This window comes from Manihot esculenta, chromosome 15 (genome assembly GCF_001659605.2).
Source record: "Manihot esculenta cultivar AM560-2 chromosome 15, M.esculenta_v8, whole genome shotgun sequence".
NCBI classification, from domain to species: Eukaryota; Viridiplantae; Streptophyta; class Magnoliopsida; order Malpighiales; family Euphorbiaceae; genus Manihot; species Manihot esculenta.
Window position 1 is genome coordinate 12,974,856 of NC_035175.2, and position 16,541 is coordinate 12,991,396.

Here is a 16,541-nt window from a genome sequence, read left to right on the forward strand (position 1 = left end):
TCATGTTCTACTTGCATACTAGCTAGGGTTTTTGGTTTATATATCTGGTCTGACCCTTAGTGCTTCAGGCATGACCCTTTTCATTCTAACCCTTAGTGCTTCAGACTCATTTTGATATTCCTCTACAGAGTTTTCTTAGCTAGATTTCATAAATTCCTCAATATATACTCCAAACCCGAATCTCCAAATTTACACAAATTTTCCTTTCAAATTCTTCGCAAGATTTATCACCCTTTTGTTCCAATTGTGGAACCATGCATCTTCCTTGTCTACTAATAATAGACTAGCTAGTAAGAATCAATTAGTTATGATTATGTCCTATGATATTTTTTATAATTATGTCCTATGATTTAGTTATCTATATATGGAAGGAATCAATTAACTAACTGTACATGCTCAACACACCCCCCAAATTGGAGTATAGATGTTAATCAAACCTCCACTCGTAAGTCCATATAATGCTTTCGTGAACAAGTCACCAGATTGCTCTTCTAACCTTACATATCCGATAGAAATAATATGTTTTTGAAGTTTTTCTAAGATAAAATGGCAATCTACCTCGATGTGCTTGGTTTGCTCATGATACACAGGATTAGAGGCAATATGAAGAGCACTCTGATTATCACATAAAAGTTTCGCTGGAGACGAGATATCCAAACTAACCTTTGTTAATAGATGGTTTATCCATAAAATTTCACAGATAGATTGAGCTATAGCTCTGTATTTAAATTCTGCTCTAGACCAGGATACAACACTCTATTTCTTACTTTTTTCAAAATACTAGATTTCCTCCTACAAAGATACAATGGTTCATAGTGAATATTTTATCACTTTTATATCCAACCCAATTTACATATGAGAAACACAATATGCATGTGGTCATGATCTCTATACAGTATACCTAGTCCAAGAATCCTCTTCAAATAACATAAATTTATTTTAAAGTTGTCAATGTTTGACTGTTGCTGCCATTCCTATGAGATAGTTCAATTTTCTAACTAGCTTCTTGTATCTCTCAAGATTACCAAAGGGACCACCATCATTTTTTACAAGATGTATATTGGGAACCATGGGTGTGTGATATAGGGTTTTGCTTTCAACTTTTCAGTTTTTGCAAGTAAGTCAATAACATACTTTCTCGAGATAGAAAAATTCCCTTTTCACTTCTTAAAACTTCTATTTCCAAGAAGTATTCCAGCTGGCCCAAGTCTTTTGTATGAAATCTGCTATGCAAAAACAACTTTAGAATATATCCCTCCATGATTACTCACTGTAATGACAATGTCATCAACATATACCACAAGAAGAATAATACTAGCTTCTTATTATCTGTAGAAGACTGAGTGATCACATTTGCTCTTGTTTAATCCAAACTCTTGAACTATTTCACTGAACTTGTCAAACCAATCATGTTGACTCTACTTTAAACTATATAGAGATTTTTTCAAATGACATACTTTTCCATTCTCCTCTTTAGCAATAAAAGAGACCATATGGTTGCTCCATATATACTTATTCTTGGAGATCATCATGAAGAAAAATATTCTTAATATCCAGCTAATATAAAGGTCAATATTGAGAAGCAGTGATGGATATGAATAAACAAATATAAATCATCTTGGCCATAAGAGAGAAAGTGCTGGAATAGTTCACTCCACAAATCTGTGCATATCCTTTAGCTACAAGTATAGTCTTCATCCGAGTTGCATAACCATCTGGATTGACTTTGATTGCAAAAGTTCAAAGCATCCCATAACTTTCTTAACTGGAGGTAAAGTGATTAGATCCCATGTGTGATTATCATCCAAAACTCTTATCTTCTCTGGTCTTGAGATAAGCCACAGAACCATCTGTATTAACTTTGATTGCAAAAATCTAAAGCATCCCACAATTTTCTTGCCTGAAGATAAAGTGACTACGTATGATTATCATCCAAGGTTCTTGTCTCCTTAAGCATAGCATCACACCAACCAGAATGAGACAGTACCCCTTTGACTGTTTTTTAAGATATGAAAATAGAATTTAGAGAGGGAATTAAACATTTAGAGGAGATAAATGATCATAGGAAATAAAATTGACAATAGAATAAGTTGACTTATATTGCCATTTACCTTTATGAAGACTAATGGGGAGATTAAAATCATTGGGTAGTGGATCTAATGATGAAAAGGAAGCTAGTGTAGGATATGTATCATCAGACACCTCTTGTCTTCTAGATTAAAATCACTAGGTTGTTCAACTATTACAGGTGAGGGAGATAGAGAAGTACAAAGATATATAGAATTATTTATACCGACATCTCGGTTGGTTGCTACAGAAGTTGAGTTAGAGAAAAGCAAAACTCAACAAAAATAGTCAAAATCAAAAAATAAATAGCTAAAGACACAGAAGGAAAAAATGTTGAAGGCATTTGAAATTTTGTCATACATAATAGGTATCCTTTCAGCATTGTTGAGTCAACGTGAACAAAACCACTTTAAGAATAACAGTAGAAATTAGGCTAAATATATCTCTAACTAGTGCTTATGAAATTGCAGAAGTGTATATGAAAAATGAGTACAATAAAATAAAAAATATATATAGCCTCATTTGATGGATACGGAAGGAGAAGGAAGTAACTATAATATGTGATAATTGGAGTGAGCCAACACATATGAGTATAATTAATTTCTTTGTCAGTCTAATCAAACAGAAGCACAATATTCTACAAACATGTTGATGCATCCAATGTGAAGCATAAAGATGAAGAATATTCTTTTAAAATTATGAAGTAGTGGAAGAAGTAGTCCAGAAAAAGTTGTTCAAGTGATAACGGACAACGAAAACTGCTGCTAGCAAATTAAGAGGGAAGAAACTAATGGAGTTCCTTAATCTATATTGGACTGCTTGTAGTGTTTATTCTATTGATATGATTTTAGAAGATATTGGAAAGAAAAAAGTGTAAAGAATATAATTGACTAAGCCAAAGTAATTATTTAATTTATTTATAATCATAATTGGTTATCAATTATAGGGGTGAGCAATATTCAGTTCAAACCGAAAAACCGATTGAACTGAATTAATTTGAAAATTCAATTCAATTTTTTATTTATTTCAGTCCGATTCGATTTTTAATTTTAAAAATTTCAGTTATTTCAGTTTGATTTTGATAAAAAATCAAAAAAATCGAATTGAATCGATTAGTGATAATAGTATATTATTTTTAATAATAGAGATTAGATCATAATCAATATTTAAATATTTCAACTAAATTTTAAAATATTAAAAATAAGGTATAAAAAATAAAAAGTTTATTAAAAATACTGATCAAATCGAATCAAATTGAATCAGATAAGTTCGATTCAGTTTCTAATCAAAATCAATTCGGTTTGATTTTCATAAATACTAAAATTTTGATTTTCAATTTATTTAGTTCGGTTTGATTTTGAACCGAACTGGCCGAATGCTTATCCCTAATCAATTATATGAAAAAAGTTAATGGACAATATAGATATTATTCAACCTGGCATCACTAAATTTGGTACAAACTTTATTGCTTTAGAATCTATTGTCTGTTATAAAGTGAGGTTAAGGAATATGTTCGAACCAAAACATTGGGTAATGAGCAAATATGGACAAACAACAAGTGGTCCAGCATATGAAGTAAGAAAAATTATGCTTGGCTTAGGCAATGAAGGGGGAAACTTTTGGAAGATGACACAACAAATAATAAAAACTCAAGAACCTCTGAAAGTTTTGAGATTAGTTGATGGGGTTAAAAAAACTAATAATGAGCTTCATATATGAGCCAATGGAGCGAACAAAGTTAGCTATTTAAAAAAAAAGTTATTTAGAATATTGGAGAATAATTGATCATAGATAAAATTTTCAATTGTATCACGACTTACATGCCGCTTGTTAAAAAATTGTATTATAATTTGATTGCTTAAAAAATAGAATTGTTAAATTAAGAGATAATTTATCATTTATTGTTATATTTTACTCTGCATAAAATTTTTTAAATCCTATATCAATATGATCCGTATGATATTGGAAATGATAATAAAATCATGTTGGGTCTAAAAAATATAATTCAACATTGAGAGGATTTAATAAACCAAGGAAAGACATTAAATCAAGTAAGTAATAAGATCATTCTTAAGTGTCAGTGTAGTTGAAGCTTGAACTATTGAAGTTAACTTTTTATATTAGAAAAATAATTGAAATTTAGAATATATAGGCCGTATTTTTTCAGGACAAAAAAGAGAGTTTCAGAATGGCTTTGCCGCAATGACAATTAAGTTCGCTAATCTGTATACTATATTGGTATAATTAATATAAAATAAATATAGATTATTTTAATTCATTCAATTTCATATAATTATGTTTATTAAAATAACAAAAATTTAAAATTATTTTGTAGTGAAGTGGTGGATTAATTATAGAGGAAAGTTCTCTTGAATTGAGAAAAATCATTATCAAAATATTGAGCTAAACAACTTCCGTGAGACTGAAATTAAGAAATATGATAAGAAAAAGCTAACATGAGTTAGATAGGAGCTATGATCCAATTAATTTGGATTATATTTTTTAAGAAAATGATTTATTAAACTCTTGATTAGAAGCAAGAGCATCTCCATTGTTTGATGGACAATCAAATCTATGGTTGGAGGATGAAGAGACACATATTGATAAAAATGCTTTGTCATTCAAGCTTAAGTTCAATAATGTGGTACTAGTGATGATTTTTTTATTTTATCCAACTCTAATAGTGATTATAATGAGGATGATGGTAATCAAGGTGGAAGAAGAATCACAGTTGAAGGAAGTGGCAGTTCTAGTTCACAAGATCCACCTTATCAAAGACAACTGAATTAGAATTACTTTTGAACCATCTCCATTACGTACATATCAAGGGCTCTCAAAATTCTGGTATTGGTGGCGTTGAAATATCCCAAACAAAGGGTAAAGGTGTTACATATGAGAGGGATCAATTAATTCATCTAATTATGTATATGGCTATGGCATGTATAATCCAAATTTCATCCACAGTGGTGGTAGCTCTCATCAACTCAAAATATTTCTTCATCAAATTATGAGTTTCATGGCCAATTTAGAGGGGTGTCATATCCATATCCTCCTACATATTTATATTGCACCTTATCAAGAGCATAGACAGTTTCATCATACCCTCAACAACTAACTTATGTTGATCCTAATGATATGAATAGTTCCTTGTTCAGTTTTGATCTACAACAATACTGTCAATATTAATAGCATCACTTTAATAATCAAAGCCCGAAAAACCAAAGCCAAAACTAACAAAAACCTGCAAGACATTCTTTTTTATGGTAGCGAAGTTAATAATTTTCTATATGATGTTTAATTTAAGCTAAATAGTTTATATTCGATATATTTATATTTATTATGTATTTATATACATTGTTCTGAATTAAATCTATCAATATCATGTCATTTTATGAACTTTACAAATTGACTTGAAAATTTTACATATTGTCAAACCATTACCATTACAATTATAACCATTACAGACCTATTTCCATTACCTGCGACCGCAATTTAAAACCATGCTCCTCCAATTCTGCCATTCTCAACATGTCCGCGTTTGCCACCACTGACCTAGTCATCTTGTGATCCTAAGAATGCTCAGATCCACAGAAATTGTCTCAAGTAACTGCTCAAATACTAAATGTTATGATTATAGAAAGAAATGAAGAGTAGAGAAAGACAAAGAAGATTTAAGAAGAGAAATGAGAGAAGTAGGAATCAGAGAAGAGAGCGAGAGAAAGAGAGTTGTATTTCTTGATTGAATGAATTCCAAATCACTCTCTACTCTACTTACTCAACTCAATGAGCTCAGTAACTACCTATAATAGAATAAATGCCAATTTGCTTTTTTTTTTCTCGCCAGCATTATATTACAATCAAAACTTTTTTTTAAATCTTATACGTAATAATTATTTTTTATGTTTTGAGTATAGTGTAACTCTAAATTTTCTATTAATAAAATTTTTTAAATATTTCATATGTTAGAAAATATGGAAAATATTTTCTCATTAAATATTTTCTATAAAAGAAACGACAGCAAGGTATAAGTTTTTCTATAATGTTTTTTCTATAATGTTGAGGACCACTCCTTAAAATTACAACTGGCTAACATGTATTCAATATTTCAGTCCAAAATAAAGGCAAGATTATCTCTCATAGTAGCAGCCAGCAGGGCCGAAACTAAAAGACTCGAAAAGGCAGACCCAAAATGCATGAGCAACTCAACTCAGCTCAACATCCCAAATTAAAAGATAGCAAGTACCCATAAGCCATAACAGGCCTACCATATGAAATTTCGTACAACATAGTCACAGTAGTGAAAGGAAATTTTCATTTCTTTAATTTTAATCCTCCATTTTGTATGATTTATTTTATAAAAAAAAAAATTTAATGAATTTTTATAAAATCATATATGATTTTTTTTGTTTAAATAAAAATTTTGTAAGTTATTATTTCATTTTAAATAAGATAATTAATAAAAAAAATTCAATTCTGATGAAATCTTTGATTTCAAATAAAGGGAAACCGAAGAAAATATTTGCAGAAACTCATAATATATTAATCATTCTTAATTGTCTGGATCCCAAATATATATTCCAAAACCACCATAAAAAAATAAAAATAAAGAAAGAAAGGTCCACATAACAAAATACAGAGCAAAGAGAGAAAGATGTATGTATGGCTCAAAGCAATGGCGCTTTTCCATTTTCTATACGAGAAAGATATCGTTAAATAGTCTCTCCCCACCCCCCCACCCCCTCTCCTTTCTGGAGAGGTATTCATGGGCATGGCAAAGATACAGCTAATGTTATACATTAATTCCGGATATTATCATTTTCTTAAATTAAATTTATATCAAATACACTGAATAAGATCATAGAAATTTTTAACTTGTGACTTACGTATATCTACTCTATTATTATTTCCATTAATATAAATTATATATATATGTGTGTGTATTAAAAGACATGGGCATCCCTGAGGAATGCATAAACCCCATCCCCAAAAGAAAACATCTATTTTTACATTAAAATTATTATCTTACTTTTTGAGGTGTTTAAAAAAATTTCAAATGGAAATTTAAATATTTTTATGTGAATTGTGCGATTGACTTTCTTAATTTCATATGCTTTCTTTGTCATCAAGCGTCATGAAAACCCTTGTTTGGATTGAAGGTTAAAAAAAAAGAGGAATCAGAATAAGGAACATAAGCTTTTTTCTTGTTTGGTTGAAAAGGGAAAATAACAAGAGTAAGCAAATAATTCTTATAATCCCCTTTTACCCAGAGTAAGCAAATAATCCTTATAATCCCCTTCACTCTCTAATTTGGAGAAAAAAAAAGTTTGGAGGTTAAATTACAATAATCATGAAAATACAATTCTAACATTGTTAACTTCATTGAAACTTGAGAAAAATTGCAAACACATAAAGGTAAAATTATATATTATTTTGTTTCCTCTCTTTTTCCTCTTTTTCAAACAAAAGTAAAATATTTTTATTTTATTTTATTTCCTTTATTGTGCTCTTATCCAAGCAAGAAAATAAAAAATAAATAGAGAAGGTTATAACTTTATTTTCCCTATGTATTTCCTTCCTTCCTTCATACAATAGCCAACCTGAGTGTAAGATTCAAAATAGCTACTTATAAGCTTTCTCCTATTCATATGTTATATAAATATGTGCTATATCAGACGAGAAATAACGTGGTTAAAATAACATATGTAGGTGCTTTATTTATAAGTAATTGGGATTATGATACATTAAATAATATCACGTCAAGTAACATCATCTAACTCAAAAAAAAGAAATGGAACAAAAGCATGCATTTTCCATTAAAAATAGCAATGTTATTATTTGTCATTTATCTATCAATAATATTGATCATTATTTTAATAAATTATTTTATTTTCTACAAGAATAGTGAATTATACAGAGTGCACTGAAGATCTTTATACCACACCCTATCCTTCTTACATAATCTCAGTAATATTCTCATAACCTATACATTATGGTCTCTATGCTCTTGATTTGATGCCATTCGGGAAGTCTAATGCAATGCCTTAGCAGTTCAAACAAAAAATCAGTATCCTTTCCTAGTTTCATCTCACAAGAAAATCCACTTAAAATCCTCGAATTTAAATGTCCTTTGAGAAACAAGCAAGACATCTTTTGCTCTGTGAACTTTTTCTTCTGATTATTATTATTATTATTATGAATAAAAACTTAATGGTATTAAAAAAGAAAAACTTAATGGGAACTAGTCCTCCATCTCAAACTCCTATTTATGCCAGTAGGTAAGGAATTGCAATTGCTTTTGTGTATGCGCGTGTGTATGTATAGAGAGAGAGAGAATATACTCGTTTGTAGAAATCACAGAGTTTGACTTTTGTTTCCATTTTCTTAATTGGCAGAAAATTAGAAAATTATGTCTGAAAAAATGAAAATAGTTAAATCTAAATCAGATTAATTTAACTCACTTTAAAATTTCACAATCAATATGAAATTCAACACATCCCTCACGCCCAGAATTTTACATGATATATTTATAAGAGGTCCAATATCGAATGGAAGACTCTAACGCCATGTTAAATTTGAATCAGGTCTAACTCATTTTAAAAGTTAGCTCAAGAAGTTAACTCAAGAGGGAAGGGTGTTTATGACCCATATAGAGGCACATTACCTTTTTTCAGAATCGACGTGAGATTCAACAAAAATTATTCAATGATTTTAAAAGAAAAACTGCGATTATGAAAATTTAGAATTAAAAGAGGCCTTATGATTTCTAACTAGACCTAAGTTTCCATCAAGTAATAAAAAAGAAAGAAAAAAAAAAAAAGGAAACACATAATCAAGGGTTGTCCATGTGAAGAAGAAGATAATGATAGACGTTTTGCTAGAGGAAAATATCAAATGAATATATAGTTAACATGTTATCTATAACTAATAGTTAAGCACTTTAAAGTAAATCAACTATTCTGATGAATTGATTGCAAAAAGAAAAAAAAAAGCTTTTGTGATGAATTTATAGGTGATTTATTTTGGTTCAAAAAGTTTACTAATGGATAAAAATACTATTGAATAAAAATCTCGTCAGATTTACATCGTTATTTTTCATCAGTGAATTAAATTATCTTTTTTATCGAATCAGTTAATTAAATTATTGTGTTAGAGAGAATCCAGCCAGCTACATGAAAGTTGAAGCCTTAAGAGAAGAATGCATTGTTTTATAAGCATGATATCATATGTATATCCAAGAAAAACAAGCCAGTCTTCTATACAAGAGAGAGAGAGAGCCCTGTTGGCTATTAACTGGTATTATATAAGAATGTAGGTCGATAAAGTGAGCCAACTGAATTTCCTCCCACTTAATTTACCTGCCAAAAGAAGCAGAAAACAATGTGAGTTCTAATTCTACGTTGATCTAGTTATATATGTACTTTTTTTCCCTTATTAATCTGAAAATGTTTTAAAAGGAATTCGATTTATATATTGATTGTATGTTTGTGTATGTGGGGTTTTAGTTTGTGTTGGTTGAATTGGACAGCTTAAGTGACATGTTTTTCAGTCGGATATATGTGTGAGAAGCTTTTAATTAGTTGTATCAAAAGTTTATAGTTTGTCCACCTGTCCTCCTTGTCGATTAGCTAGCTAACGTTTTCTTCCAAATCGCCATTTCCCTCGTCTAAGCCAATGAGAGTGACTACTATACTTAAAAATCAAGATTAATCCAACTCTAAAGATTCCTAAAAATCTCAACTCCATTTCTCACACCAATCAAACCCTCTATTACTGATCCAATCGTTTGTTTCTTGGTTTTTTAGTGTCTAAGTCCGCCAATCCAATATAAACTAGTAGCAAAAATTTATTCGTTAGTCACATTACCTGATAAAGCTTCCTTTGCTTCTTGGTCTTTCGATTTGGAGGCTTTTTGCAATTGTTTCAACGGCCCAAACCCAGTGCAGCCTCAACATCCAGTCTCCATGCAAACCCTCCGCAGTCCATTCTCCAAACATCACATGGCACCATCTGTGACGAGAACTTCTCCTCCTTCCACGCGTACTGCAATCTCACCCAGCAAGTAAATGCAGAGCTGTACATGTACGGAACCAACTTTTCTTTCGTTACCAACCACACCTTTACTTCCACTGACTGCCCCTGACCCTCATTTTCTTCCTCCTTCATCACTGACACCATCCTCCTGTATGGCCCGTTCACCCACCGCACCCTATTTGAACCGTCTGATATAAACCCTGGACGCGTGTCCTCCTCTAGATTCTTCACTCTTTCCACGTCCGTACACCCTAACCCTCGACCTTCCATGCAACCGTTTGTGTCTGTCACGCTCTCCACTGTCACCCACGATTCCAGTATCAATCTCCTTTTCGGAACCATCTCCACCGTCTGATGATCTTCCCCGTAGATAACCGGCTGTTTTAGCTTCAGCCGCATGGATGCGGCTTGATTATTCACTGGATTATGAACTAAAAATTCTTCTGTGAGATCGAGATTGCACCACGATCTCCCTCTTTCTGTCGAGTCCTTAAACTGATCATCGCTTCTCTCCGGTAATAACTGCAGAGTTACGACCTTTTCAAAAGATCCATCCTGTCTTTCGTTACCTTTTCCATGATCTGATGATGATGGTGATGAAACTTTTTGGTTTCTTTTGATCAATTTGTTGTTCTTACGAATCCTAACGTACTTTCTTTTGGTTCTGCGCTTGGAAAGCAATAAGTTCTTGTTGTTCAGGTAAGACAAATCGGAATCTGGAGCACCGCTGACAGGTTTCGGTGCAATCGGCCTGAATCTGAGCATTATCTGGTCGATTATCGTCTTATCCTGCGTACCAGTAGCGCATCGTATCATGCACCGCCTCTCTCCTCCGTCCATCGCTCTTCACCGTCTCTCTCTCTTTCGCTCTGTGGTCAGTCTCCCCTTTTAACAATCTCTCCACTCAGCGGTGAGCTCAGGCGATAATCAAAACAAGCAGTACAAGGGAGAAAAGCGGAGAACAACACGTGTCTAGGGCAAGCGTGAAGCAGATGAGAGATGTAATTGGCTGGAAATATTTGGAGGAGAGTGAGTCCGCGCAAAAAAGAAGCGTATCCAGGCGTAATTAAGCGTCGAGAATGGTCCCACTTAAGCAACCAATGAGAGAAAGGAATGTGTGCAGCACTGCCGAAAGAGAGGACACGTAGCCCTGGCCTTGATTGTCGTGTCACTGTTTCAATGAAGTGGAAATGTGCCAAGGAGGCTTTTTGGTTAACTTCGAGAAAAGGCACACGTAGTTCGATTCTATTAGCCCATCACATCGAAATTCCGGTTTTACACACTTTGGTTTTTCAATCCCTGCACTCGCTCTACGGACCGTGAGCAGCACTTCTTATCTTCATAAAAATGGAAAATTCCAACTGAATTCCTCAACTTTTCATATAAATCTAAAAAAATTAATATAATTTTCAATACTAAATCTAAAATCCTCACAAAGTAAAATAATTATATTTTGGATTTTTTATTAATAAAATATAAAAATTTTATACTTTAACAATTAATATTATCAATTACTTTTTCTTGCTAAAAACAAATTTATCAAGACCCACTACATCAAAGAAAGCCATATTTCTATTTCAAGGTTTGGTTCTTCTCTGAACCAAGGAGATCACTGGTTGTGGGTTTGTTATGCTAAAGATTTTTAATTTATCGATTCCTTTGGATTTTAGTTGGAGGTGTTTCTTCATGAATTTTTATTCTATTTTAAAATATTAAAATAAATTGAACTTTGATACCCACTTTAACTAAAATTTTTTGTTGACAATGTAAAATACATTATTTTATTAAATTTTAAAAATATCAAAATTGTCATAAATTTAATAAACTTTTAGCTGTTTAAAACTGCCATATGCCTTTTTAGTTATTTGAGAGATCAAATTATTTTAATTAAACATTCAATAATAATTTTAAATAATACAATTAATTTTTATTCATTTAAGACTAATTTATAAATTTTTTTATCATGCAATATAAATTGCATTAAAAAATTAAATTAAAGGATAAAAATATAGAAAGGCTCATTACAATCTAGAAATAATACAAACCCTTCTCCCACCACAAGCCCATAAATCCAATCTTAAAACTACTTTCAGCTATTGTGGTTTACAAGTATTTTTTATTTTTTAATTTAAAATAGTACTGATACTAATTATAATATATCGATTCAAATTAATTTAAATAATTTATGAATTTATTTTAATAATTAATTTAAATTATTTAGTAATTATTAAGCTAATTAATATATATTTCTTATAAATGTTGTTGAACTTCACAATCTTACTCGCGAAATAAAATTAAAGTAAACGAGAGAAAAAAAAGCAATCATTGATAAAATAATAGAACCACATGTAATTTTAAAATAGAACAACGAAACTTAAATCAAGCAATCTACTAGCAGCATTAACTAAGTAGATGACGCAATCATCTCAACAATATAAAGAAAACTATCTTGATTATATCATTCACAATTTTTTATAATCACAACGTTATAACTTACGACAATTATCAGTAACCTAAATTAAGACTCCATAATTCTTTAAGTGTTGGAAAAACTAAGGAGAAAATAACAAAGTAAACCCTAACAAGAAAAAACAAGTTACTTGCACTTAGAAAAAACATAACCATGTTTCACTAAGATCACAAACTATACATAAATTATTAGGTCACAAAACTATACAAACTCAATTTGTCAGTTGAATCAACTAATAGGAGTTATTTTTTAAATTATAGAAAAAGTAAAGTAGATTCAAGAATTTATACTTATAGAAAAAGTAAAAAATTAATAATAGTATTTAAAATGAGCATTTCAGATAAAATTTAAAAGTATTATTAAAATTTATGTAAATATAATTTAATAAATGTTTAAATTTTAATATCAGATATTCAAGACTATTCTATTAATTTATATTGTTATGTATTATATTTACTTAATTTTAATATAAATAAAAAAATATTTTTTCTTTTGAAAATTATTTTTTAATCAGAAAATATTTTTTATTTATTATTTTCTTAATATTTTAAATTTTAAAAAATATATTTTATGAAATAAATTCAAAGTTTAGTTATGAATATGACTAATTGATTGGGTTTAAATTTATCATGAATGATTATAAATGTGAACTTCCTGAAAGTTTTCACCTTGTTCGTCCTATGAGTGGGTTAAAAATTGAAAGTTAAAAAAAAATAAATTTAATTTCGGTGGTAGAAAAAAAATATTGATTAGTTTATTAATTATCAAAAAATATATTACAATATTTATAAAATTTTTAAAAATATATTAATTAATTACTTTGTTAAATATTTTATTATTTTATATATAAAACATTATTAATTAATATTTTTATTTTGTAAAAAATATTTATTATTTTATTTTTTTGAAATGGTATTATTTAATTTTAAAATTAATGTAAAATTAATTAGTAGGATGAATAAAATTTTATGGACTTTTTAATTTTATTTTTTTTAATAATGGAGTAATTGATGAGTTTCTGGATCAAATGATAATTTTTTCAATTGAAAGAGATAGGACGCGTGGAGAAGGTGGGATTGGAGAAAAGAGGAGAGAGATAGAATGGACGCGTGGAGGTAAGTGCATATTAGAGCTTGATTTATGGCGTCATCCGGGTTTGAAGGAGAAAGTTGAAATGGGATGTTTTGATGGTGCCACGTGTATCCATCTGGCCTTTTCCGAAACTCTACAATTCAATTCCGACAAATTTTTTGAAAATTTTGAGAGCGACCTTATCTTGCATCTCATTGGAGGATTCTCCTTGCTCCCCCTCACTGGTTCCCATCTTCTTTTCTCCATTTTTTTTTTTTTCTTTAATAAAAATAAAAATAATAGATTTTTTTAGCTCATTCGAAATATAGTACTTGAAGTTTTGAAAAATTATCACAATTTAGTTTCTACTTTTATATTAATATATAATAATCAACTTAAATTTAAATGAATAAATTATTATGAATGTAAAATTGCATAAGCTAATTGTGCACAGTGAAACATAACCAATTAAACTGTTATGATTTAATAGTAAATTTTAATAAAATTATTATTTTTGTTATAAACCAAATATAATCTAAAAATTAAATATTTTTTCTTAAAATATATAGATTAATTTTTGGTTTTGACTAAATCTTATAAATCATATTGATGCAGTCTTGAAACGTATTGACCAGATGAATAATTTTATAAAGCGCAAAAAATAATGGAATTGGCCTCTAAAGCCGGTTATTATAACGTTTAAAATATTAATTAATCTTAGAATGTTACATTCTAAGTAGTTGAGTTTAGAATTATGAACCTTAATGTGCATTTTTCCTATTTATATAGGAATCGAAATGGTGTTTGTTACCTATTTTCGTATAATTAAAAGGCCATTAGTTAATGGATACGTGATTTCATTCTAATTTTATTTTAATTAGGTGATAATATATAAAAAATAATATTTTAAAAATCGTGACACGTATACATATGAATCGAAAACTTTTTCATCCGATAAGATTGGACAGTAAGAAATCTGATTTATTGAGTACAAAGGATCACATTAGCAAAACACTCCTAAGTTTAGCAAAGTCCTAAACGGACAAACTGACATTCTCAAAGACCGGAGAGAACGGACAGACTGACCTCCTTAAAAGCTTGTACTACAATAAGGCTTTGAAAGCCGATGTGGCCGATCTCAGTAATTATAAAAAACTCATTTCTATGTAGGTAGAATGAGCCCAACACGACCTGACGAACTCAGGGTAAAGATGCTGACCTCCTGTGAGCTGGTCACCTCCTTGATACAATACAGAAATCATAAGCGCGCATGTAGACAGTACGAACAGGCCAGCTCCGCATTTATTGTCTTATAGCGTATCATTAATATATTACCTGATACACCTGCACAAAAGCATCCATACCCCATCAGAAGAAGACACGACACCAGGAACATCAACTTTATTCAAAAGTATTTACTTGATCACACAGAGGGAACTCGAAACCTCTATTCTCTTATCTTATCTATTTTACTTCCCTTAACTCCACTAAGTTCTCAAATATGACTTAGCATTGGAGTGTCTCCACTGAGAACTCCCCCAGTGGATCCCTGACCGTTTACTTCATTTTACAGGACTTCTTCCTCAAAGCTAAGCATGGAGAGACCTAGCAAACCGATCATAGATCGATGATCAATCTAGCGAATTAGACATCTACCTAGGTGTCCTCATTTGGACGCTCCGCCGGATCTTAGCATTATTAAGTGGCACTGTCTGTGGAGACGAAGAAGACTATCTTATTGCTGGAGTTTCCAAATAAAACCCGTTCAAATCCACATGGCAAATCAAGAAATGCTAATAGCCAAACAGTAAAAAATGACCAAAGGGAAGAGAGATGGTGAAAGGCCCAAGAATTGCTAACGACATCTAAAATCCACACAAAGAAAGTCAGAAAAAGGTCGACGTCGATGTGAGGAGGGAATGCAACACAAGGGCAATCCGTCCAGTGTTAAAGAGAGGTGACATGCGCGAGTTAACTAATCTACACAATTATCTATTTAGTCCAAAATATTTTTATCATCATGACTAGTTTCAAACAGTAGTCATTCTGAATATATAATTGGACATGATAGTATTTTAAAAACAACTTAAAAAGCTTTCATCGGTGATTAATATTGGTATAAATTCGTTAAAAAGGGTATTATTTGCTTAAGTATACTGCTATGAGTATTAAAAGTTGTAAAATGATTTATGCATGCAAAATATTATTTATTATATTTTTTAAAATTATATGAGATGATATAGTTGAACAAAATTAATATTTTGTATTCAGTTGAAATATGAAGCTAAATATCTTGTTGTTCAAATTAACAACGAGCATTCTTATTGCATATATTTTGTACAAACTTTTTACTTCGTCAACCAAACGAATAGGTGGCATCGAATTAACAGGACGGGTTCTCTTCTGTAACGGTCATAAAAAAACTATTGGAGAAGCGAAAGGGTAATTGACATCGTATAAAAAATAAGACTCCCAAGATCGTGACATGTATACATGTGAATTGAAAGCCTTTCCATCTGGTTGGACCAGATAGTAAGAAGTCAGACCTATTGAGTACAAAGAATCAGACTAGCAACACTCCTGAATTTACCAAAGTCTGAAAAGTCTGAAACGGATAAACTGATCTCCTCAAAAGCCTGTACTACAATAAGGTTTTGAACGCCGATGTGGCCGACCTAGTAACTGGAATGAGCTCATTTCTATGTAGGTCGAATGAAACTAGCATCACTTGATGAAGCATCCTATGAGTTGGTCACCTCTTTGTTACAACACAGGGATCATAAGCGCGCATGTAGATGGTACAAATTGACTAGCTCCACATTTATTGTCTTATGACTATTATTAATGTATTACCCGACACACCTACACAAAAGCATTCATGTCCCATCAGAAGGGGACATGA

General features: G+C 30.7%; 1 protein-coding gene across 3 annotated transcripts; it reads right to left on the bottom strand.

Moving 5' to 3' along the window:
• Window positions 1-5,421: 5,421 nt before the first annotated feature.
• Window positions 5,422-11,131, bottom strand: LOC110601046. Of its 3 annotated transcripts, none has more exons than XM_043950919.1 (2): window positions 9,931-11,131; window positions 5,422-5,636 (listed from the first exon to the last, which is right to left on the bottom strand). In XM_043950919.1, exon 1 carries the CDS (start codon window positions 10,936-10,938, stop codon window positions 9,988-9,990), a length of 951 nt encoding a protein of 316 aa, XP_043806854.1. In that variant the 5' UTR covers window positions 10,939-11,131; the 3' UTR covers window positions 5,422-5,636; window positions 9,931-9,987. The 3 variants fall into 3 exon arrangements, with proteins under 3 accessions (XP_043806854.1, XP_021593733.1, XP_021593731.1); XM_021738041.2 differs by having other exon boundaries at window positions 5,422-5,674; XM_021738039.2 differs by lacking the exon at window positions 5,422-5,636 and adding an exon at window positions 9,252-9,422.
• Window positions 11,132-16,541: the final 5,410 nt, after the last annotated feature.